This window comes from Pleurodeles waltl, chromosome 4_1 (genome assembly GCF_031143425.1).
Source record: "Pleurodeles waltl isolate 20211129_DDA chromosome 4_1, aPleWal1.hap1.20221129, whole genome shotgun sequence".
Lineage (NCBI taxonomy): Eukaryota > Metazoa > Chordata > Amphibia > Caudata > Salamandridae > Pleurodeles > Pleurodeles waltl.
This window is the reverse complement of record NC_090442.1, coordinates 303,491,045-303,517,512: the sequence shown is the minus strand read 5'-3', so window position 1 is coordinate 303,517,512 and position 26,468 is coordinate 303,491,045. Positions and strand designations below refer to the sequence as shown.

General features: G+C 43.5%; 1 protein-coding gene across 1 annotated transcript in view; it reads left to right on the top strand.

Annotated features, from left to right (window-relative positions):
• The window catches only part of LOC138287710 (tetraspanin-11-like), a 1,278,137-nt gene that overhangs the window by 325,156 nt on the left and 926,513 nt on the right, over positions 1-26,468 (top strand). The window contains exon 2 of the mRNA XM_069228392.1: positions 12,786-12,883. Within this exon, the coding sequence (XP_069084493.1) occupies positions 12,797-12,883 (87 nt within the window). The 5' untranslated portion in view covers positions 12,786-12,796. The remainder of the gene's footprint in view (positions 1-12,785; positions 12,884-26,468) is intronic.

Sequence of the window (26,468 nt, the reverse complement as noted above, 5' to 3'; positions counted from 1 at the left end):
AAGCCGAGGTTTCTTGCGTGGCTGGCAGGGGTGGGTGGGGGTCCGAGGTCGGCGGGCCACCATGAGTCGTTCCAGGCCGAAGGAGAGCGCCCGAGGATGAGGATTTCCGTCTTGTCGGAGTTGAGTTTCAGGCGACTGTTGTTCATCCATTCGGCGATGGATTTTAGTCCTTCGTGGATGTTTGTTTTGGCGGTGAGTGGGTCTTTGGTCAGGGAGAGGACGAGCTGGGTGTCGTCGGCGTAGGAGATGATGCTGAGGTGATGCTGGCGGGCCAGTTTTGCGAGGGGGGCCATGTAGACGTTGAACAAAGTAGGGCTGAGGGAGGATCCTTGGGGGACGCCGCAGATGAGGTTGGTGGCTTTGGAGCGAAAGGGGGAGAGTCGGACTCTCTGAGTTCTGTCGGAGAGAAAGGATGAGATCCAGTGGAGGGCTTTGTCTTGGATGCCGGCTTCCTGGAGGCGGGTCAGTAGGGTGCGGTGGCAGACTGTGTCAAAAGCGGCTGATAGGTCGAGAAGGATGAGGGCCGAGGTTTCGCCGTTGTCCATTTGATGTCTGATGTCATCTGTGGCGGCGAGGAGAGCAGTCTCCGTGCTGTGGTTTCGTCTGAATCCGGATTGTGAGGGGTCCAGGATGGAGTTGTCTTCGAGGAAGTGGGTGAGTTGTGTGTTGACGATCTTCTCGATGACTTTTGCTGGAAAAGGGAGGAGAGAGATCGGGCGGAAGTTTTTGAGATCGTTGGGGTCGGCCTTGGGTTTCTTGAGGAGGGGTTGGATTTCAGCGTGTTTCCAGCTGTCCGGGAAGGTGGCGGAAGTGAAGGAGAGGTTGATGATCTTGCGGAGTTTGGGGGCGATGGTGGCGTTGGCTGTGTTGAAAACATGATGAGGGCATGGGTCCGTGGGGGAGCCTGAGTGGATGGTGTTTATGGTTGCCATGGTTTCTGCGTCGTCCACGTGGGTCCAGGCGGTGAGGCGGCAGTCGCGGTTGGAGACGTTGGGGGGGGATCTGGCGGTGGGCCGGTGTTGAATCTGTTGTGGATGGTAGCGATTTTCTGGTGGAAGAAGGTGGAGAGGTCGTCGCAGAGTTTCTGGGAGGGCGGGATGTCGTTGGCTTTTGGATTTGAGAGTTCTTTCACGATGCCAAAGAGTTCTTTGCAGTCGTGGGCGTTGTTGTTGATGCGTTCGGTGAAGTGGGCGCTCTTGGCGACGCGGATCCGTTGGTGGTGTTCACGGTTTGCGTCTTTGAGGGAGGCGAGGTTGTCGGGCGTGCGTTCTAGGATCCATTTCTTTTTGAGCTTCTGACAACGGCTTTTGGAGGTGGTTAGTTCGTCTGTGATCCAGGCTGGTTTTTTCTTTCCTTGGTTGGCGGTGGGCTTCTTGAGTGGGGCTAAGGTGTTGGCGCAGTCGAGGATCCATTGATGGAGGTTGATGGCGGCTGTGCTCGGGTCGGTCGCGTCGGGTGGAGGGTTTTTAACGAGGGTGCTGGTCAGTTGGTCTTGGGTGACTTTGCCCCAGCGGCGGTAGGGGGGTAGATGGATGCGGTGCTGCTCGGTAATTTTCTTATAGGAGAAATGGACGCAGTGATGGTCGGTCCAGTAGAGTTCGGAGGTGTGGCTGAAAGAGATGTGGTTGCTTGAGGTGAAGAGGGGGTCGAGGGTGTGTCCAGCGATGTGGGTGGGAGTGTTGACCAGCTGGCGGAGTCCGAGGTTGAGGAGGTTGGAGGTCAGTGCTGCGGTGTTGACGTCGTTGATATTTTCCATATGGTAGTTTAGGTCTCCCAGGAGGATGTAATCCGGGGAAGCGAGGGCGTGGGTGCTTGCGAGGTCGGCGATGGTGTCGCTGAAGGGGGCTCTTGGTCCTGGAGGGCGGTATATGAGGGTTCCTCTGAGGGTCGTGTTGGGGTCTGTGTGGATCTGGAAGTGGAGGTGTTCGGCTGTCTTGAGGGTGTCGTCAGTGTGGGTGTGGATTTTGAGGGAAGCTTTGTGAGCGATGGCTATTCCGCCGCCGATTCCGTTGGTTCGGTCTCTTCTGGTGATTTTGTAACCGTCCGGTATGGCGATGGCGATGTCCGGAGCCGAGGAGTCGTTCCACCAGGTTTCGGTCAGGAAGGCCACGTCGGGTGCAGTGGAGTCGAGCAAATCCCAGAGCTCGATGGCGTGTTTTCGTGCGGAGCGGGTGTTGATGAGGATGCAGTTCAGGTGGTTGGGGTTGAGTGATTCTATTGTTGGTTTTGTCGTTCTGATGCAGGAGAAGTTGCAGGAGCGGCAGGAAAAAGGTCCTTTAGTGTGCTTCGGGGACGCCAGGAAGCACTCCGTGGAGGAGCCGGTGTTGAAAGCGCAGAGTTCGTTGGCTGAGTAGCGGATGCGGGGGGCGCGAGGACCAGGGGGGGTGGCGCTGGGCGCGGTCCAGACGCGGACGGGCTTGCCTCTGGCGCGCCTTCGTCGCGCCAGCGGCGCGGACGCGCAGCGCCAGCCATTAAGAAAGGAGGGGGGAGGGGGGAGGGAGGAGCAGCTGGGAGGCGGGAGGCGGGAGGGAGTGGCAAATGGGGGCGCGAGGGGGGCGGGGCCGCAGGGAGGCAGCGGCAGGGATCGGGGAGCGCACAAGGGGCAAAAACACAGAAAACGAGCAAAACTAAAGGCAGTCACAATAAGAAAAACCACACAATAAGAAATACAATACTGGCACAATACACGATCGGGGAGACAGCAATCAGGGGGGCACAATGGGGGCAGAAGCGCCGGCGGCGAGGCGCAGAAAAAACGAAAAACAACTTACGGGACGGCGGAAGCGGCACACGGGTCAAGTGAGCCCACTAGCCACCAGAGATGAGGCGCAGGAGGATGCCTGCGGGTGGAGGAGGGCCTCGAACATGCAAACAGCAGCGTGGTTGTGGGACAGAGGCAGGAGGCAGCAGGTTGGTGCTGCGGTCGTGGGGGGCGAGCTCAGGACCTAAAACAGGTCAGAGTTCGCTCACTCGCGACGCGCAGTGCCAGCCATTAAGAAGGGAGGGGGGAGGGAGGAGCAGCTGGGAGGCGGAGGCGGGAGGGAGCGGCAAATGGGGGCGCGAGGGGGGCGGGCCGCAGGGAGGCAGCGGCAGGGATCGGGGAGCGCAAAAGGGGCAAAAACACAGAAAACGAGCAAAACTAAAGGCAGTCACAATAAGAAAAACCACACAATAAGAAATACAATACTGGCACAATACACGATCGGGGAGACAGCAATCAGGGGGGCACAATGGGGGCAGTAGCGCTGGCGGCGATGCGCAGAAAAAACGAAAAACAACTTACGGGACGGCGGAAGCGGCACACGGGTCAAGTGAGCCCACTAGCCACCAGGGATGAGGCGCAGGAGGATGCCTGCGGGTGGAGGAGGGCCTCGAACACGCAAACGGCAGCGTGGTCGTGGGACAGAGGCAGGAGGCTGCAGGTTGGTGCTGCGGTCGTGGGGGGCGAGCTCAGGACCTAAAACAGGTCAGAGTTCGCTCACTCGCGACGCGCAGCGCCAGCCATTAAGAAGGGAGGGGGGAGGGAGGAGCAGCTGGGAGGCGGGAGGCGGGAGGGAGCGGCAAATGGGGGCACGAGGGGGGCGGGCCGCAGGGAGGCAGCGGCAGGGATCGGGGAGCGCACAAGGGGCAAAAACACAGAAAACGAGCAAAACTAAAGGCAGTCACAATAAGAAAAAACACACAATAAGAAATACAATACTGGCACAATACACGATCGGGGAGACAGCAATCAGGGGGGCACAATGGGGGCAGAAGCGCCGGCGGCGAGGCGCAGAAAAAACGAAAAACAACTTACGGGACGGCGGAAGCGGCACACGGGTCAAGTGAGCCCACTAGCCACCAGGGATGAGGCGCAGGAGGATGCCTGCGGGTGGAGGAGGGCCTCGAACACGCAAACGGCAGCGTGGTCGTGGGACAGAGGCAGGAGGCAGCAGGTTGGTGCTGCGGTCGTGAGGGGCGAGCTCAGGACCTAAAACAGGTCAGAGTTCGCTCACTCGCGACGCGCAGCGCCAGCCATTAAGAAGGGAGGGGGGAGGGAGGAGCAGCTGGGAGGTGGGAGGCGGGAGGGAGCGGCAAATGGGGGGGCGGGCCGCAGGGAGGCAGCGGCAGGGATCGGGGAGCGCACAAGGGGCAAAAACACAGAAAACGAGCAAAACTAAAGGCAGTCACAATAAGAAAAACCACACAATAAGAAATACAATACTGGCACAATACACGATCGGGGAGACAGCAATCAGGGAGGCACAATGGGGGCAGAAGCGCCGGCGGCGAGGCGCAGAAAAAACGAAAAACAACTTACGGGACGGCGGAAGCGGCACACGGGTCAAGTGAGCCCACTAGCCACCAGGGATGAGGCGCAGGAGGATGCCTGCGGGTGGAGGAGGGCCTCGAACACGCAAACGGCAGCGTGGTCGTCTGACAGAGGCAGGAGGCAGCAGGTTGGTGCTGCGGTCGTGGGGGGCGAGCTCAGGACCTAAAACAGGTCAGAGTTCGCTCACTCGCGACGCGCAGCGCCAGCCATTAAGAAGGGAGGGGGGAGGGAGGAGCAGCTGGGAGGCGGGAGGCGGGAGGGAGCGGCAAATGGGGGCGTGAGGGGGGCGGGCCGCAGGGAGGCAGCGGCAGGGATCGGGGAGCGCACAAGGGGCAAAAACACAGAAAACGAGCAAAACTAAAGGCAGTCACAATAAGAAAAACCACACAATAAGAAATACAATACTGGCACAATACACGATCGGGGAGACAGCAATCAGGGGGGCACAATGGGGGCAGAAGCCCCCATTTCAATGTTATGAAAAAGTTGGCATCATATAGTAACAATTTCATACACTGCCAATGTTGTTCAAGTGTAACTTGGCAGTTCAATCAAATGACCAACACTCTCTCTCTCTCACTATCTGACCTATATCTCTTTCATTTTCCACTGGTGCTTTAGGGCCAGATGTAGGTAGGTTCCGATTTGCGACTTGCAAATTGCGAGTCAGAGGGTCTCCCAATTTGCGAGTCGCAAATCCGAATGTAGGATGGTGTCCCTGACACCATCTGCGACTCGCAAGGGGGTCGCAAAGGCCCACCTCATGTATATTCATGAGGTGGGTCACAATTTGCGACCCCATTGAGACTCGCGGCACTCACACGGATGGTGACCTGCTGGAGACAGCAGACCACCATGTCTGTGACTGCTTTTAAATAAAGCAGTTTTTTTTGTAATGCAGCCTCTTTTCCTTTAAGGAAAACGAGAGGCATTACAAAACTAAAAAATGAAACGTTTTTGTTTCATTTTTTCAGAGCAAGCAGTGGTCCATAGGACCACTGCCTGCTCTGGAAAAAAATGTTTAATGCCATTTGAAATGGGTGCTAACTGCGATTGTTTTGCGACCGCGTTCGAGGTCACAAAACAATACAACATCGCGCTGTGACTCGCAATTAGGAAGGGAACACCCCTTCCTAATTGCGACTTGTAATCCCGTTTTGCGATTCAGTAACCAGGTTATCGAAACGCAAAATGGGGTTTGGGCATCGCGATGTGCTTTTTGCACGTCGCGCGACGTGCAAAAAGTTTAGTACATCTGGTCCTTAGTCTCTTCTATATCCCACTATTCCGGCTCCTCCATCACGTTCCAGGTACACTGTAAATTCTGGATTCCACTAACATGTTTTAGGTTGTTGATATGAAGCAAGTTCTGTTTCTGCATGCCGTGTTGTTATTACTATTCATCAGAAATTATTAACTTCAAATAACACATTGATAATATGTATTATAATTATTTTTTTATCAGTCCAAGATTTTGAAATGTATTTTCTATTGATTTTTTACGTAGAACCATCAATCTCAGGCCTAAAAAAATAGGCAAGCCTCTCAAACAATCTAGATATGTTATCGGGTTTTGTTGTTAGCTGCATAATGAATCTGCCAGTATCACTGCCCACATATGCTTTTAGTACTGTATTGAAATCGATTTATCAAGAACTTGGGCCTATATTGAGTCCGTCGCTAAACCTTAAGTATTCTTTCTGACATAATTATATAACTATATCAGTAGTTTCAAGGTGGCCTGGCAGCGGATTTATTGGCACATTCAAGCAGTAGTTTCCCAATTCATGGGTGTCATTTCTCCAACAGACCTTTGGATAAATATCCTGTTCATCTCAACTTTCCCTGCTGTCTTCTTAAAGAGGTTGGGCCTCCACATGGTAATTTAGGACTCAAGGATTGACTTCTCAATTCCTTGATATTAATCTTTTCGCCCACAGCATTGCCAAATGTTTGAATTCAAAATTGTAGATTCCTCGGCTTTTTGTCAAGGCATTAATTCCAGTAGACATAATTGGGGTATACATAAGCCTTTCTTGCTGGTCAGATCAGCTGTTTGTTATACGCTGGTAGAACATCCCCAATGTATACGTTTTGTTGTGTTTGAATAAGTAGACCATAATTCAACATAGCCTCGAGAGAGATGAGAGATATCGAGGAAGGGAGGATCTATTATACAGCACCTCTGCTAGCCAGTGAAATGCAATTAGCTTACCAAGCAGCAAATCCTGATAGTACTATAATAGTAGCATAATTTATAAAGTAATTACAAAACCTATATTAGAATGTCTCAGTTATGCCGAAGAACTTCCAGTCAGCTGTACTACAGAGCACCTCGTGCAGCAGAGAAATGGATACAAATTCCTAGTTCCAGATGAGAGCTGAGATAAATTAGCACTGGAATAATACATTGAGACATTGCTTGCTCCAAAGCTAAGGTGAGTGAAGCAGCACCCTAAGCTAACTGCAGTAGGATTGGTGGAACTATCATTGGCTTATCAGAGAGCTGTGGGAGGAAAATGATGACGGGTCCTTCTGCATTTAAAAGAAACCCTGTGTCCTTTGCAATCCAAAACAAATCAAGAATTGGGAAAGGCTGGATTCGTTCCAAAAATGAAGTACCTGATAAATCCATGGAGAGAGGTAGTTTACCTTTGCTTGGTCCGAGTGTTGAGGTAGTGGAGAGGCTTTGCCTTTCATTAGTCATGGCTTCCCCCAGATTCAAGCATTCAACAATTGTAATGAATAGATTCTTACACTCTGCAGATTTGTATACATCTATATATATATATTCACAGTTTCAAGATCCTCGTATCGCCTTGTGTCATGTCACACCACATCCGCCATTCATAATTGAAGCACCATACAGGTTTAGATTACTTTTCTTTATTGTACATAAACACCATCATGGGAAGACAGTACGTTTTGGCCAACAACCTCAACTGAGCCAACCCGCTACCATTATACAGTCTTTCTTCCATTGCAATTCACTCTAGATCAACTACTAGGCTGCTAACCTAATGATGTGTGTATTGCTGTGTGTCCGCCATGACACTCCTCATAGCTTTCTACTTAATGGTCTCTTATATTCATTGTAATGTGGTGTATAATATGCACGGTATCTCCTACTCTTTTCTTTATCATTACTTCTTTTTACTAATGCACACCTCTCAAAATAAAAATAAACATCTTCCAAAACGTTTTTTCTTTTGTGCAAATTCACATGTATACATTCACAAGTAGTGTTCAAGTGAAATAAAATACAGTGTCAATCTGGACTGTTTACAGATTGAGATGCAATATTTCAAAACCTGTTTTAATCGTACCATTCTAGTCATTGACCCCATACTCATACATACTATATTAAGTCAACCTTCATACCATTTCCCTCTCTGTTTCCTGCTCTCATAGTTCCTTTTAGGCTGCTCCATCCCTCCTTTATTTCCTTCCTCCTTTCATTTTCATCTAAAGTGCTTTATGCTAAACTGCAAACATCTTCAGATGTCAATGTATGTTCAAATTTGCAAACCATTCTTTAGGGTATAAAGTGGCACTGTGTGGCAAAGTGCAAAAACAGACCACCCACTTGTTACATATTAAGGTGCAAAATATTCCCACAATTTTCTCAAAAAAGTTTCATGGTGCATTAAAGTGTAAAGATATGTTGCCAAAGGTTAGCAGAATATTATCTATAAGTAGTTGAACAATAATTCACATCTCAATGAGGATTCAGACATATTAAATTAACTATGGCATTTCTTTGCAATTGTGATCTGTCCAACATTATCTACATATTAAGCAGCTCAAATAGGCACACCAGGATATAATGTATGTGGTTCTGAATATGTTTCACATGTTTCCAAGTTTGGCTGCTGACTCCATTGAACTCCATACACAATATTACTCGGGTTCTCTTCTCTAAGGTTTCATTCTCGATTTTGTTGACTTCATATACGCAAGCTTTGCATTTTCCACATTTTCAAAATCCATTGCTATGTGTGAGCCAAACTTTTATCTCTTCTGAGAGATACAGACTATTGGTGAGTATATTGCCTAATGATCTTGCTTTGCAGTATGTAATTTGTGTGATCTTGCTTTGCAGTATGTAATTTGTGGATGTTGGTTCAGTGTACCCTTTAAATGCTCATCATGCTGGACAATATGCCAACTTAATTCTAAAATAGAATTTATATTCTGATGCTCAGTTTAATACTTCATAAACATTCTAATCTGATGTTCATTGTGCTGTGCATCTCTTATTGTATGTATATCCTGAAATTGTCTTGCTCCATTTTGTATAGTTGTTCCTCTCTCTTCTCTTTTGTGTCTACTCATTTGTGTGCTTAGAGGATAGAGGATTCTTTTCAAAATAACCCCTTTTCCGGAATCTCTCAATCATCATAACGACTTCTTCAAATGCCTCATCAGAGGAGCAGATTATGCAGGCTCTCAGTAATTGACTGTAGGGGATGCTCCATTACAGTGCTACGGGATGCCCACTATTGCCATGTAATTTAGAGTTGCAAGCAGTTTCTTTCTGATAGTAGATGGGGTATATATATATATATATATATATATATATATATATATATATATATATATATATAGTTGTCTCCCATTACAATTACCAAACAAATGGCCTTGTTCGCATGACGCACTACGCCATGACATTTCGTATTTAACCACACCGCGTGATTGCTTCATAATGAAAACTAACAAGATTCTTTTCTGTCTCCGCTAGGCAAAGCAAAACGACCAACAAGGAAATAAAATAATTTTGTTCATACAGATAATATTCACTTGATCCATGATTTAGTGCTGCAGCAGTGTGAAAATATTTTCTCATTTAATCAATTTAATATTCACTAAATCAAATGACTTGAATTATGATACGTGTTACTACTAAAATGCATTTTTAGAAGCACTGGACTCAATACTTCATTTTACTTGCATCCGTGAAAGAAGTGACCCATTTTAAACCCAAGTGGGTAATACTTATACAGCATATGTTTTCTATTTGATCAATTTGTGGGCCTGCATACCATTGATATCTCCTACTCATTATATTGTCTTATGTACCATCTGTTCACCTACCAAGACGTTTGCCCATTTGTGCCCACTAATTAATCATTCCTGTACCCAATTTATGTTTGAATGTGTCAACCATTTGTCAAGCCTAAGTGGGTATAATTAATCACCTTTGTCAATCAGGATTTCCTCCTCTTCATTTTACGTGTCTCTATTACCCCTCAGCCAGAATCTACAGGTATGATATTTTTTCTGTCTCCCAACTCTATGCAAATATATGGTTACATTTCCTTAATTTCTGTGTTCCACAATTAACTGTTTCACACAGAAATTTCCAAGTGTATCTCTATTCACACTGCTGTGCTATTTCCTGTTATCACAAAATATTATATTAAAAACGTGGTATTCCCTTACTCCCTTGCTTAGGTTGTATGCAAACATCCTCACCAAGGCTCCAGTCTTAAAATATTCTGCTCGTAAGAGCATGCTTGTTGATTGCCTACATGATCTATTTACCTATACAAGCTTCACTTTTTGAGATCCCTGATTGACCATTGTAAAAAAACGGTGCACTTCCTGCTCAATGTTTAACCCATTTGGTGTTTTAATGTCCAATTTCATAATATATCTGCTCTCCTTTTGTCTCAATGTCTGTTCCCTGTCTCCTCCCCTGGGATGTACTGGCACTGCATCTATCACAGAATATCTCAGATGGTTTGTGTTCTTACTGTGTTATTCTGAGAAATGCCGGGCTACTGGATATGACCAGTCCTTACTAGTTATTGCCCTAAAATGCTGCAACACTCTTATGTGGACCTGTAGCTTTGTGCAGCCTGCATATCATAGGCCAAATGAGCACACCAGAACATAAACTGCACTCTTTGTCTTGCAATTGTATGGTCCCTGTATGTAAATAGGTTTCTCTCAGAAAGGTGACCATACCTTCTCAATATGAAGCCCAGGTTTGCATGCCTTACACCTATGGCACTTGTGGAAACCTTTTTGTTGTAGCCATGTAGTTTCCTTTCCAATCTCTGGGCTCCTGGTTACCGACATATCCCTCAGGGCACCAGCCCTCCTAAATGTAATGTGTTGGGAATCAGGCAACATATGACCAGCCACCTAGTTTGCCTTTACCAAATGCCAGTTTTTCTTTAGTATCATTCTCAATTCCTTGTGTGCTGTGTTGTAAATTATAATCATTCCAATCTGGGGACTCTCTACACTCTGTTCTCTCTTTGGAAATACTATAGACTCTCTACTCGTTGTCTCAAAATGTCTTGCTGCTGCCTCTAACGCTCTTTTAAAATAGCCTTTGTGTAAAAAACGTGCTACTGTCACTTGTTGTCTGCTTTCCCAGTCCTTGTTCAAACTGCTGTTATTTTGACCCTTAATAATTCCCCATAAGTGACGTTGTATATGGTATGCTTGGAATGAAAACTGGGTGTGTATAAAATAGATTGCTGTTGGCTTCCTAAATAGTCTGTTCTCCAATTTTGCCTGATTTACAAAAACCTGTAACTCCAAAAATTCTACTTTATTTGTACTGGCATGTTCTGTGAAATGCAAATTTATATCATTTTGATTTATGACTTGTACAAACTCTGTGTCTGACTGAACCATAAAACAAACGCATTGTTTCTGAATCTAATCCAGCATATGATACTGCTGCCAAACACAGTACTATGGTCGCCACTGAACACCTACTCCTTCCACCAGCCCATATGCAAAAATGCATAGGTGAGCAGGTGCCCATCGTCCTCCTGTGCATCTGCCTGCACAACTTCTTGGCAAACAGGCCTACTCCTAAAAAAGTGCTCAACAGCTCTCAGTCCATGTTCATGTTTTATACTCTTATACAATGAGGTGACATCTAATGTCATCAAGATATACTCAACTTTCCACGATATATCGTTGATCCACTTTAGAAAGTCTGACGTGTCCTTGACAAATGAAGTCAAGTTACGGACATGTTCTTGGAGGAAGTAATAAACATATTTGGATGTGTTTTCAAGCAAGCCTTTAATTGCTAAAATTATTAGCCTTCCTAGTGGTTGTTTATGGGTCTTGGGTATTGCAAATAACACCGGGATCCATGGATGACCATTCCTTAGGAAAAGGTATTCCTCTTGACTCAATAGTCCATCGTTCCTCCATTCAAACACCTCTGAATGATATTGTAACTTAATCCTGGCCTATTCGGATTGATCGCTATGGTTGTAGCATCCTGGCTCATCAAGTTGTCGACGAGCTTCCTTTACATACATACTCAGTGGCCATAGAACTACATTGCTTCCTTTGTCCAAATTTCATACCACTATTTCTTTATTGGATTGCAGTTTCTTCATCAAAGTGTAATATTGTCTTTATTGTTTGCTGTACTTACTTCGTTGAGTTTTCCTCCTATGCAAACTCATATTTATGACTAGTTATAGGTTTAGTTAGGACAGCGTTTATGTAGAAATAGCATTTTTTTTATTTTGCTTATAACTTTACCACTGTTTGTCAAATCTTTAGAACATTTTCCAAAACAAGTCTCATCTGTCTCAGCTCCTGCAAGTGGGGCCTGAGAAAAAGGGGGGGTCCCAAAACGTGTTTTCCCCATTCATTATTCCATATGAAAATTGAACAGTGATACTGTATAAATTGCTGAACGGATGTACACCAAATTTTTGAAAATCCTAAATCTCAGTCTTAAAGTGTGCTTTTTGTGATTTGGTCTAAATCCATTCAGTAGTTTTTGAGAAATGAAGGATATGAATTAAGGTATATTTCATACTGTGGAGGGTCAGTGGTGCCAGCAGATCTCTAGATAAGATATGATTGGCTGCCACAACATGTAGTGGCAGGCATTTTGGGACTCAGGGACTCAGTCCTCTGGCCTAAATAAAAAAGTTAAAAAAAATATACAGAGGGCAGGGTAGGGATACCTTGCCCCTCTAGTAACTATAACTCAGACTCTCACCACATTCTGCTAAGTACCACAGCTATTGCATCACTTACAACATGTTGTGTGACATCATTGATAACATCACAACAATATCTGAAATGACATCATTGATGACAACACTGTGCATGGCAGGGGCGCAAGTTATAGTTACTTTAGGGCACAAGTTATAGTTAACTTGAGATAACTGTAACTAGTGAATTTCAGTGGTTTTGTTTGTTTGAAATAGTATGTTTTAACTGATATTTTCACCTAAGACCTTTTTAAACTTTGTATTTTTTCATTGAATTTCTAAACTTTTTTAATGTAAGGCAACTTATTGTTACAATTCCTGACTATAACGTCACTTTAACCTTTGTTGTTTTCAGTGAAAAAAATAGATAGATACTCTTAATTGAAGACCTACCTTCCTCTGCAGTGCTTTAACGTACTTACTGAAATATGGGTTTTAGTTGTTCAATCTTGCAGTTTTAAAAAATTTCTCTATTTTTTATACAGATTTTTAAACAATGACACATCTATACAAAGAGGAAGAAGATGATTGCCCAACAGTCTGTCTCAAATATCTTTTATTTGTGTTCAATTTCCTCTTTTGGGTAAGTACACATATTTTATTTATGTTCCTCATGTAAACAGCAAGCAGCATATGTAATTACTGGGCTTGTCTGAAAGCAGTGTGTTTCAGATTCAACTATGAAAAATGTTAAATGTTAATGTGTCTCTAATCTAAAGCACTTAGGCCCTCATTATAACCCTGGCGGTCGGTGGCCGCCAGGGCTATTGTGGCGGTAGTACTGCCAACAGGCTTGCGGTACTGCCTGCCTCATTTTGAACGTGGTGCTTCCGCCACGGTAATACCGCCGGGACTGGCGGTATACCGCCATGGCAGTCCCGACAGTCGTAATCCGCCAGGGCAGCGGGATTTTGACTCCCCTTACTGCCAGCCTGTCCACAGTGGTCGACACCACCATGGAAAGGCTGGCAGTAAGGGGACTCGGGTGCCCCTGGGGGCCCCTACACTGCCCATGCCCATGCACAGCCGGCAGCAATGTTGATGTGACTTTTCTGCTGGGCCAGCGGACGGTAACGCTGTTACCGTCCGCTGGCCCAGCAGAAAAGTCAAAATAGGGAGCCAGAACTACCGCCAGCTGGCGCAGCCTCAGCGGTCTTCTCAGATTGTAATGAGGGCCTTAATGTTTAAGCAGGATATGCATATTTATTTCATATGGTAATGCAGGTAGGCAGAACTCTAGATGTCACCCATCTATACAGTCTGTATCATTCTATTTTCCTTCTTCTCTGTGGGTCCATCTGCTAGTGGTTAAATTTGGCATTAGGATATTTCTGCTTACCTTAGATTCTTATGCCTGTATGTTCTTACTTTTGGATCTATCTGCTGGAGCAAGATATTTTTTACTATGAGTTATAAACTCAAATTCTTGTTTTCTGTTGGCATACTCTTTTATCCTCTGTGTTTCTGCTATTGAACAAGACACTGAGAGGTGTCAGGGGTTTATTCTCTGCATTGAAGATTGTTATATATTTGGGCCCTTGAGGTTTTAGTAAATGGACCTCAAATAAACCACCCTATACTATTGAAAAACAAATACATAAACCAGCAGATTGTAGACTAACAGACTGATATCATAATACCTCAGTTTAAAATCTTGAATGAAAGACTAATCCAACATGTTTCAAGGCTTTCTGTAAAGTTCTTAAACTTCATTGTTCTCTTTCCCCACTACACACTGCTTGCTTACACTCCTTACACTCACACAGCTGAGATAACTTTGATCCTTAGTCTTATCAAAGCACAGAGTCCCCAATTCCTAAACCCAAATCTATTAGAATGAACAGAATACTTTATAATTTCCTTTTCTCCAAACATGAAGCCCCAGATGACTAAGCAATTCAAGACGCAAAATACATAGAATAGACATCGAGAATTTGTTGACACAACCTCATTCAACAAACAAGCAAAAGCAAAACTGTTTTCCTGGAGGGAATACTCCGTACTTAATTTGTAATTTGTGAAAAAAGAGTGCCACTGACCAAAGCCCGGCTCAGAAGAATTAAACTTCTGCATGCCGAGCACTAGGGCTGAGTAGCTTTCAATCCACCTAATGCCTCTTTAATCCACCCCCAGACACTCATTTATCTTAATCTTACAGGTTCCTGCTTTATGCCTGTATTCCAGTTATTTTGTCCTTCTTTCCCATCTGTGTGTTTTCTCTCTCTAGCGCTTGGAGAAAATCGGAAGCGGAAAAATAAGTAGTGGTTCCCAAAAATAAGTGCTGGTGCCCCCCACCATCAACCATTGACACTGAAGTACATAAGTTCAAAATCCATTACTTTAAGAATCTTGGATACTATCATACAAGACTCGCCCAACCAACATGAACCATAAAAACATAAAACCGGCCATGCACTGCTACTCAGCTTCATGAGTGCAGATAGAAAACATTTTTCAATGTAGTACAGCTCTGGCATTAACAACTAAACTATGATAACTGTGATCCATTGAAACTTTGGGGAGCAATATTAAAGGGCTATCAGGCTTACAAAGCATCATATCCCAAACAGAGAAAGGAAGCCATTCCCCTGAAGACTGTTTTAAAATCTAACTTGTACACCAACCACACCTTTACATAAGGAGACACTAGACAAAAAAGCTAGACTTTGCCAAATTATTATTTTTGAATAGAAGCATAAACCAATGTTATGACTCAATTTCTGTGTTGGGCTATCCTGATTTACAACAAAAGGGCAGAACTGTATGGCTGGATTCATCTCTAATCACTAGATGACCTTGAAAAACACCACTCTTATGAGAGCAGTTAACTACCTCTGAGACAAGTAGTAGCAGTGTCCGATTGGGAAGGCAGGCAGTCGAGAATTGGGGGTTCGGTTGTTGCCTCAGGGTCACCTGTGGTCTGATTTTTTTAGGGCCTCTGTAAATCAGCCCACAGAGACTTCCTGTCTTTCCTAGTCCCTGTCCGACCACTGTAAAGTGGCAACAGCTTTATGGGAACTCTCCTGCCATGCTGTCAAACTGAGGCTGGGTGCCAGGTGTTGCTCTGGCTAATATGTCTGTCTCACCTTGGTCTCCTGCCCCGTGTGGCCTGGCCCAGAAGCAGTGCCATCCCCACTGGGAAATTACGTTCAGGCCATGGTGCATGCAGGGAGGGTGGGAGTTTGCAGGGGCCTCACAGGGAGCCCATTCTAACCTAAGCCCATGGAACAGCAGGAGATTTGTGTTTTTCTTGAACCCTCCCCTGCCAGGCCTGAGGCTAAAGTGGGCTAGGAGGGGGTGAGTAAGAGACGTGGCCTCACTAGGGACCAGATGTAACTTCCCACTGTCTTTTAGGCTTTGATGGAGGGGTGGGGTGTGTTTGTATAGGCCTCGCTTTAAGGCCACCTTTCCCAAAGGAATAAAATATGGGGTGTACCGGTGTAGTCAAAGCTGCCGAAGTTGGAGCTCAACATCCTGTGATTCTGGGCAAATCACTTATCTCCTTCCCTAAAATAAAAATGAAGTTCATCTTGTGCAGTGTATCTGGTTCTTGTGTAAATTGCCTCAATGCCTTTAGGCTGAGTTCATACTATATAAAACTACAAAAAATAATAACGATTCGTGAATGTGGGCCACTTTTTTGGGAGTGCCCAGGCCAAATTGTGTTCCCAATCCAACTCTGTGTAGCAGCTACTATGAATAAAACTGCTTTAGCAAATTAAATATATCTTACTGAACAGAATCCATATTTCTCTTGTGCAGGGCGGCTTTTCTGAAAAGCGAAATGCCCCTTGTCCCAAACTAATTTGATAGACCACACAGACTCCAGACAGTTAATAAGGTGATTGACAATAATCTTATGGGATGCTTTAAGGAACAAAATATATATGTCAAAGCATTGATGGATAATCAAGATTCGGAAATCAAACCGGCTGAACAAGGGGGAAATGTAGTGATTATGGATAAACTAGACTATATGAAAGAAGCACATAGGCAGTTGAATATTAAAGATCACTATCTTAAACTCAAGACAAATCCCATCAACAAATTAACCATACAATTAAACCAATTGTTGGATACTTGGTACAATGATGGCTTATTAAATAAGGATGAGAGATTATTCTCGGCGAATGATAATCCAATTATGCCTACAATCTGTTTTCTGCCAAAAATCCACAAAAGTTTGGAAAAACCACCAGGTCGCCCAATAATTTCCAGTTGTGGTTCCTTATATGAGAATTTATCAACATATGTGGATTCCTTTCTAGCCCTGATAGTAACAAGTCTGAGTTCTTACATCAAAGATACAGGGGACTTTTTAAGAGCACTCTCAGGAATTAATTGGGAACCAGAATATAAACTTGTCACTATAGATGTTGTATCCTTATACACATCAATTAAGCATGAAATGGGTCTCATGGCAGTACATTATTTTTTACAACAGCAGGATATAAAGTATTTGAAACATTTAAAAATGCTAATGAAGATGATAGATCTGTGTTTGAAGAATAATATCTTTCTTTTCAACAATCAGTTATATGCCCAAATATGTGGGACAGCGATGAGGGTTTCCTTTTCACCCAGTTATGCGAACCTGATGATGGGATAGTGGGAGAAACATGTAGCATGGAGTGACGACAATGAGATATTTGCAACAAAAGCCATTATGTGGCTGAGATACATTGATGATTTATTCATCATTTGGAATGGAACTGAAAAGGAATTTGTACAGTATTTTGAACGTTTGATTGAGAATGAAGTGAGCTTAAAAGTTACCTATAATATCAGCTCCCAGTCCATTCAATTTCTGGATGTTCTAGTATACATTGAAAACAATAAAATTGAAACGACATTATATCGTAAAGCTACTTCCACAAACAGTATATTACATGGAGATAGTTTTCACCCAACATCCCTGAAGAAAAGCATACCATATGGAGAATTTATTAGGATCAAACGCAATTGTTCTACAGAACATGAAATGGAATTGAAATTTAAAGAAACTCGACAAAGATTTGTACAGAGGAAATATAAATTAAAAGATATAAATTTGGGAAAAAGTAAAGCTTGATCCAAAACGAGAGATGAAATTCTGAACAAATCTAAATCCGAGAGGGACAATAAGGATTCCATTATTAGGATGATCATGACATACAGTAAGGAAAATCATCTGATCCTAAAAATACTCAACAAATATTGGGATATCATAAAGAAGGATCCCGATATTGGAAAATTGATTGGGGAAAGACCTATGGTGACATACAGGAAGGTATCATCTATACAAGACCTTCTGGTGAACAGTCACTTTCAGTTAACTAAACCTTTGAATTGGTTACAGACAATAGGTTTTACATGCTGTGGTAAGTGCAAGGCCTGTCAGATAGGTATAAAAGGGAATACCAAGATTCAAAAGGAAGGTCATTAAGAATTACAAAGAGAATTACATGTGAAACCACTCATGTGGTATACATAATTGAATGTGAATGTGGTCTTCGTTATGTAGGAAGTACAATTTGTCCTTTGAAAAAAAAACTGCATACTTGAACATATCAGGGCTGTGCAAAATAAGGATGTAAACTATGTTCTGGCTAGACATCTAGTTACACATGAAGGAAAAAACTGGACGAATATGATGTTTTTTGGGATCGCAACCATTGAGCATAATGAAAGAGGAGGGAACCGTGAGCTCAAGCTTAGATGCTTAGAGTCCAGACTGATAGTACAACTCAAAACAAAGACTCCGAGGGGATTAAATGGCGATGAAGAACTTCATTACCACCTATGATGTTTTTTGGCTATAAAAGTAATGAGTGTAATTAGACGCCATTTAATGAAGTGATATTATGCAGGTTTAATAAGCACCTAATGGCTGTGAGGTAATAGATATCAGATCAACCATATGGAGGAATGAGGTTGAAGATATAGAGATTGTAGGTATTTATATGCATTAAGATGAGTATTATGTCTGTGTGAGTTACTAGAGGACCATAGATATATATGAAGCAATAAATATGTGGCTCCAAATACTATATCAGGCATACATAGCAGATTAATAGATACAAGGAAGATCATTGTCCCGGGAACTAGGTGAACACCCTTAGTCTCATAATGTAAATATTGCCAGAAATATATCATGCATAAAATGCAACCATTAGCCCAACATCCCATACATATGATAAGCATGGCAACATGTATTCCACAGATATTATTCATCTCTGTATATATGTAAACTATTGAATCTGTCTTGGCTTTATAGATAATTTTGTAATCAATTATTCCACTATGTTTTAGAGGTTTGATAATAACAGAAAAGATTAGTGGATTTTGATTATGTTTTAATTGTCATAAGTTATTGTAGGGGACTGCGTATCCCAGAATGCACTTGGTGGTGGTAGGAAAATGAACTATAAATAGAGACTCATGGGAAGGTTTGCTTTGTAAACTGTGATCAAGACTGAGAGGTTGAAACGAGTTGGTGGTATCTTTTTTACACTTCTTTTTGGATAGAAGTAATAAAACTCTCCTGGAGTGAAAACAAATCAATTGCAATTGTTGGTGTTGGATATATATATATATATATATATATATATATATATATGTGTTAGCTAGTGGCAGTCACCACTAGGTAGTCATAGTTAGGACCTAGTTTCTATAGAAAAAGTGTTTTTGCTTTTTTTGACTTGTCTATATCTTTGGCGCCACTTGATGAATCTTCAGAAAATTTTCTCAAAAAATGAGACAGTCACATCTGCTGCTGTCTGGAAAGTTTGCGGCGATCCGTCAAGCGTGGACCATTAACAAGGGGGTGATTTAAAAAAAGGTGAGTTTCCAATGTTAGTTCCCTTGGGATTTTGAACAGGTCTACTTCCTTTTGAACCACAGGATGGAATTACACCAAATTTGGCAGAAAGGTAGCTCTTAATCCAAAAAGCACCCTTTTTTATATTTGGTGTAAATCCATTCAGTAGTTTTTGAGAAATTAAAGAAAATCCAAATTTGTATATATGGGGATGCAAACACTCCGCGAACCATCCCGATCTCGTGCTTAGATCTGATTGGCTGCCAACACTACAAGGAAGTATTGGCAGCCATGTTGGGACTCTGCTTCAGCCAAGTCCCTGAAAACAAATGGTGAAAAAAACAAAAGGGGCCAGGGTACAGTCACCCTGACCCCTTAGCTCTGGTGCTGGGGCTCCAGGGGACCCCCCAAGGGCTGTACTGAAAATGTAAAAAAAAAAAATAAGTACGGGCTTCTGCACTTGTTTTATAAACAAACCATGGGTGGACCAGGTTGCAGGGGCAATTGCATTTTGAATGGGGGACTGCCTGCTCCCCCACAGACCCAGGGACCACCACCCCCCTGGTTCTTTTTAGAAAATGGATGGGGCCCACCTGAAGCCCTGGGGCCACCTCCTCCCCATGGCAGAGCTTTAAATGGAATGTTGGGGGGGGGCGCTCAGCATCCCGCAGGACCGGGCATCACCACCTACCCGGTGATAATTTTAAAAAAGATAGGGGGGGTCTGTTTTGGAGCCTCGAGGGCCACTACATCCCAGGGGCTATTTTTTGGGGGGGTGGCGTGTGGCCCCCTGGAGGAGGCACAGATAGCCATAGGGACTGCCACCCCCCTCCCAGGGCCAACTCTTGCAATGTCGTACGCAGCAGGGGTTGAGTTGTTATAGGGGTTGGCTGCAGGCCAGGCCCTGTGGGCAGTCCCCGTTGCGCACTGCCAAAGGCCATGCGCAGCACTGGGTAGGGTGGTTATAGGGGTTGACTATAGGGCCTGCGATCATTACCGGGACGTTATAGTTAGGCTCACATTTTACACGTACAAAGCCATAGAAATTCATGTTATAGTTCGAGTTATTTCAAGTAACTATGAATTGCACCCTAATGTAACTATAACTCGCGCTCTTGACATGCACTGCTAATTACCCCACAAATTACAGCATTCATGACATCTTTGATAACCTCATTGATAATGTCACTATAACAGCTGCATGATGTTAATGATCAGATTAATGATCAGATAAATGATAATGATGATAATAGGATAAATAAATTGCCCTCATCTGCACTTCTCTTCAAATCAGTGCATCTGACTATCTTCTTAACTGCAAAAATTGTCCTTTAAATCTGTCTATATCTATTCCAGCTGTTCTCCTGCAAGTACAAACAGAAAACACAACATCTGTTATAAAAACTCACAGAAAAACTATACTTAAACCATTCAATGACGGGTTTAAAGCTCCTCATCATTGTTAAGACCCTTCTGCTCTTTTGAGCCACAGTCCCTGAGTTTTGATTTCTTTTATGTGGGGGCATGCAGACCCTCTGCTGTGGCTCTTTTGAGCCCTGGGGACAACCACGTCCCAAGGGCATGTAATGAAATTAAAAGTGGGAGGTGGTCCCCGTCCTGGGTCATATACGGTCACGGGGACCACCACCTCCCTGGGCCGGCCCATGCAAAAAAGGAGGGGCACCCCACTCCTTGAGCTATTAATGGCCCTGGGGACCGCCACGCTCTCGCTTCCTGGGAGCAGACTTCATCTGTGGGCAAGAAAACAGATAAAAGGATTGCTCCCGCACACAAGGAGTTGCATTTTGTTGCAGGTCTCTGTGTGCGGGAGCTATGCCGATTCCCGCAGGAGGTAGGGAGCCAGCAGGGACTGTGGGGGCATTCAGGCTTCTCCGTGGTCCCAGATTCAGAGGAATATGAGCACACCAAACAAAGAAGCACTTAATACATATAATTAAGAGGACATGCCCTTGTTTGTTGGATATTCAACTCTTTATAGTCTTGTTGCCCTTGGCACACCAACATTCATGTTTTTGCAGATTTCTTTTTGTAAACCCTCGAGGAACCCTTGTCAATATTACAGACACACAAGGTCACTTGAGACATTATTTTGACGTCCTTTACGCAACTATAGCGTAGAATACGCACTATACATTTACCCAACAAGATAGCAGTTGCTAATTACCCAGTACAAATTACTCCTGTTGGGTAAACTGTGGCCGATTTCTACATAAATAAGCAGGTTAGAATGCATTCTGACACTGATACTCATTTCATAGAAATTAAACCTCAGCGGGAAGCACTTACAAATACAAACAGAACAGGTGCCTCAATTGAAGCTCCCCTTCCGTTAAGTACAAATCATTGAAACTTCTTGCGCTTGGGCAAGGGAAAGTTCTTGTGTTCTCTCTAAAGTTCCAATTTCATAAGTTATCTGAAATCCTGGCTGTAGGTGTTTGCATTGTTGCTGTTTCAAGCACAATATCTTATGTAGTGGCTGTGATTAATGTTTTTTTTCTTGCTATGTGCTATTGAGAACAGAGCACATTGGTCTCCCTTGTAAATACTATAAGTATGTAAAATGAGCTAGAAGTCCAAATTGGCCATGGTGGGTATAACTTGCGCCCTAGACGTGCACTGCTAATTTCCCCATATTTTACATCACTCTAGACATCTTCTATGACATCATTGATAATAACGCTGTAACATTTGCAGTAAACCTATTGATGAGAAAACTGTGCATGGCAGGGGCGTGAGTTATATTTACCTTAGGGCACAAGTTATACTTACTTAAAATAACTCTAACTATAACAGCTGAATTTCTGTGGTTTTGTACATGTAAATTCAGAACCTAACTATAACATCTCTCTAACCTTTGTTTTGTTTTTAATGAATATATATGGGCGGTATTGTGTTGAATATAACCAAAATTAAGCCCAGAAATAAAGGAGCATTGAAAACGTCAACTTTGGAGTGCGGTCATTCCTTCATTTTTGCTAAGGAATTTGATTTTCATATATATATATATATATACATACATAGAGAGGCAGCTCCTCCGCTAAGGCAGAGGAGCGTCGGCCCACTGGATTAAAAAAAAAGAGTAAAAATAAAAGGATATTAACATACACTACGTTATTATAATTTTATTTTTCCAGAGAGTAAGGGGTGGGGCTGGGCTGGAGGGAGGGGGCCAAAGGAGGGCTATGCACAATAGGTGTGCATGTCTGCTTAGCTGGCCATACAGACATGTGCATTTGCATGTTCTCTACCTGGCTGTATTGCACAGTTGATTGGAGAACATGCTCAGGCTCCCACTCCTAGTCTGAGTGGCGAAGCAGGCCGCTCAGACCAATCACAAAATGCTGTCGTGCTGGTGACAGCAGCGTCGTGATTGACTGGGAGCCTGTGTGCAGCCAGGAATAGGACAGAGGGGAGACAAACGTGTCTCCATTCAAAGGTGTTTTTATTTTTTTAACCTGGCCTTCCCTTCACGCCCAATTTTGGAATTTAATGTTTTAATATGGTAATGTTTTTTTGCTTTATTTAATAACCATGATTGCACTTTAACTAATTTTAAATGTAGATTGTGTTGTGACCAAATTAAACCATACCTTAATGCTAACTGTGGTTTTCTTTAATGGAAAGATAAAAGTGTTTTACTGGGGTTTGTGCAGGTCTGTGGTGGGGGTTCGGTAGGTGTAGTGGTGACTGATAATATCTGAATCATGTTGAAGGCTTTCCTGTTTTGCGTGGCCATTAGCAGAGTGCAATGTGGGTTAAATGGCGGGCCGGGCTGCTTGGCCCTGTGCTAACCCATCTTGTGGCTAACCACTATTGCACATAGCTTTTAGTCATGTGCAGGGGTGGTTTGCCATAGACAATCAGCCTTCGATGCAGGGAGTTGCAGTTAATTAAACCCAATTTTGTTGTCAGACCTTTTATGAAAATCTATCAAATGATGCCAAAGCCATTAGCCAATTAAATCTTTTGTTAGCCTCCCCTTTAACTTTACTCAGTATTTTCATATCTGCATAAAACCCAGGATCCTTAATATGGACTTAATTTCACACAACAAAAAGCTCAACATGTAAATTTCTGTTCAATTTTGAATGGATTTGTCAAGGGGTGTCATAGGACTCCCGCTATTAAAACAAGACTGCTGGATCAGGGGCTGCAGCACCGTTTGTGGGTGGTGAATGAACCAGTCCCACACCGTCCTGACCGTTGTCAGCCTAAACCTTTTGGCTAGCTAGCAGCACCTCACCCAAACCTGAAAGAAACGGTGATTTGTGGAAGCCTGAAACATGACACTCTGGCGTCTCAGGGGAAGTCGTGGTTAGCAAGTCTCACCTCTTTCTATTGTTAGCAAAAGGTCCCATACACACAAATAGGCCAGAGAAAAGAAGCAGGGTGATTTTCAATACATTTATTGAATAGACTGCAATCTACGATAAAATATGTGAGCTGCAATTGTTAGGGCAATGAGACAGAACAGAATTAGAATGGTGGTGACCAGTGAGAAGAAAATAAACAGTCCCAAAATATTGGAATAACATACATAGATTAATTCTACCTAAGCCTTAACTCCTAAGAGAGAGCCTAACCGTGATAGCCAATCTGTTTGTCCTTAGTCCATGAGATTTTGTGGGATATTGGGGTCTGCCCGTCTTCTCCTTGGTTGGTTGCAGGTCAGCAATGAAAATGGCCTGCAGCATGGACGGAATCCTGGCTGGACTGACCTCCCTGTTGTCCCTTGGCCTATACATTTTTTTTTTAATAAGAAACATATTTTCGTTCCATGAAAAAGGTCTGACGTAGGCATGTGCCTAGGTGTCGGACTGTTTACATACTCTTCTGGTGACAATTTCTAGCTGGATTATCATGTGCTCTTCTTGTCAGCCTTGGACAGAGGTGCATGATGAAATGTCATGCACAGAATAATAATAACAATGCTTTCGCAGAATCACAAAATTGCAGCTGATTAGGAAAAAACATCTCTGCTGTAAGCAGGCTCACAAAAAATTTATAAAACTGGATAAATTAAATCGGAGCAGATATGTAGGTGAAAGGGGACAGGACACAGGCCTAAGCTAAGCTAAAATATGTGTGCCCAAGCAGAGTGTATAATTAACCCACGACAAGGGTGGCAACATTATTAGGTAATGAAAAAGTTCCCTCCTTTTTTAACCATGCCCGCCTTCATTGATAAGCATGAAACTCAAAATATCAAAGGTAAGTTAAAAAAGTGTCTGCCAAAGTTTGTGCTGATCTGTAAAATGGAACCAAAGTCTTTAAGAGATCAAAGGTTTTTCCTCTTCTCCTTTTAACTTTGCTCCTTCATTATCAGATCTCATCGAACCCTGAAATTTGTGGACTAAGCTTAACTTGCTAACAGTTTTCCTAAGTTTATAGAGATTCATTGAATACCACCAAAGTTATTGGAATATTAAAACATTTTAGAGCACCCTTAACCTGTGACCCCCTTGATGGATTTGCATGAAACTCAAAAACATCAAGACTATGCTGGCCATGCTATCTACAAAATATTATGCAGACCCGTAAATCTGCACCAATGATATTTGCTTTTGTAATGATTTTTTTGACTGCCTTACCTTAACCTCATACCCCTGCTCCTCCAACTGCTGGATCAACAAAAAACATGAGATGGGATTAACTTATTAATAGCCTTCCAAATTGTATGCAGATTCATTGATCTGTACCATAGGGATTAGCACATGAAAATGTGTTTGTCCTACCTTTAAACCTTGCACCCCCTTTAATAGATCTGCATGCCTCTTGCCTTTCCCTTCAGAATATTCAACCTATGAAATATGTGCCAAATTACATGTGGATTCACCAAAAGATGCCACGATTATTAGCAAATACATGCACTATTTACTGGGCTTGATTTAGTCTCTTTATTCCCACAGCACCCTCCCACAGGGCAGGGTTAACACTTCATGTGCAGTATCTATGTATGATGGCCCTTGGCGGATAACCCCACCTCATCTCTGTAACGTGGGGTAGACCACAAAGCTGCATAACAATGTCCTCCAGTACCTTGTAAGTTTCTGTATTCAAGAGTACAACCCAGGTGGCTATCACCCACTACTGTAGGGAAATCAATGGATCAGTGGATCGATTGGACCTGGAGTGGGAAGCTTTAAAGGCAGTGTAGGAATTAAAATGACATGCAGGGCAGTGCTGCAATAGCACAGGATTAGCATCTGTGGAATTTAGGGAGTGAACTGCTATTCAACCATACCGTGCTGACTATACTTTTACCCAGTAAGAAACAGCACTGTGTTATTGGAGAGACTCTGATATCTAGACCACAGAGACTGTATTGCTAGGACCCATGATAAAGCAAATCTGATTGCATGCTTTCTCAATTCATTAGAGGAGATGGTGATATGCAGGCATTGGCAGCTCTGACAGACTCTAACAGCAAAGGATACTACTCACAAAATGACATTAGTTTTAGCGAATATTTCTGCTTCTGTTTCTCACATTTGATGCCACAATTGCAAGACATGGGGCCACATGTAAGAATTAATTTTGCAGTTGAAAACCCTGCAATTTCCAAAATCAAAAGGTTTGTGATGCAAAACGTTTTGCCATGTACTTAACCCCTTTTGTAATTCAGTAAAGCCTTTTCGAATATCAAAAGTCGTGTTGTGAGTTCTTACAAACTGCAATTGAGGAAGCATTTTAAAACATTGACAATTAATGCAATAATGTGCAGAATTAACATGCAGGCCTTAGATGAAGAATAATGCTTTCAATTTCAAGTAAATGCCTTAGGCTTCCACAATTACACATATTAGGATTGAATAAATAACAGCATTTTCTGCAAAGCTGACCTAGGTTCAGAATGTGAAGTGTTTAATTTTTGACAAGCTGACATGTTCTGAAAGCGATAAGTTAATGTAAAAAAAAAGTTAGTTCTGACACTTTCCATAGACTACAATAATGTATAAAAAATGTTTTAGGTTACCTCTGAAAAAGGGTTTCTAATCATACATAGAATTAGCCCCTCATTACGACCCTGTCGGTCTTCAGACCGCCAGGGCTGCAGTGGTGGTATGACTGCCGCCAAAGCAGTGGTCCAACTGCTTTGGCGGCGGTCAGAACACTACAACATGACTGTTGCGGTTGGGCCAAGGTCGGACCGCCAGTTTCTCTCCACTAGAGGTACCCGCGGTGCTGGCGGTCCTAATCCCCCAGGGCAGTGCTGCATGCAGCGCTGCCCTGTGTATTACGACCCCCCTTTCCACTAGCTGTTATATGGCAGTTGCACTGCCATGTAAAAGCTGGCGGAGATGGGGTGCAGGGGACCCCATGGGGGCCCCTGCACTGCCCATGCTCT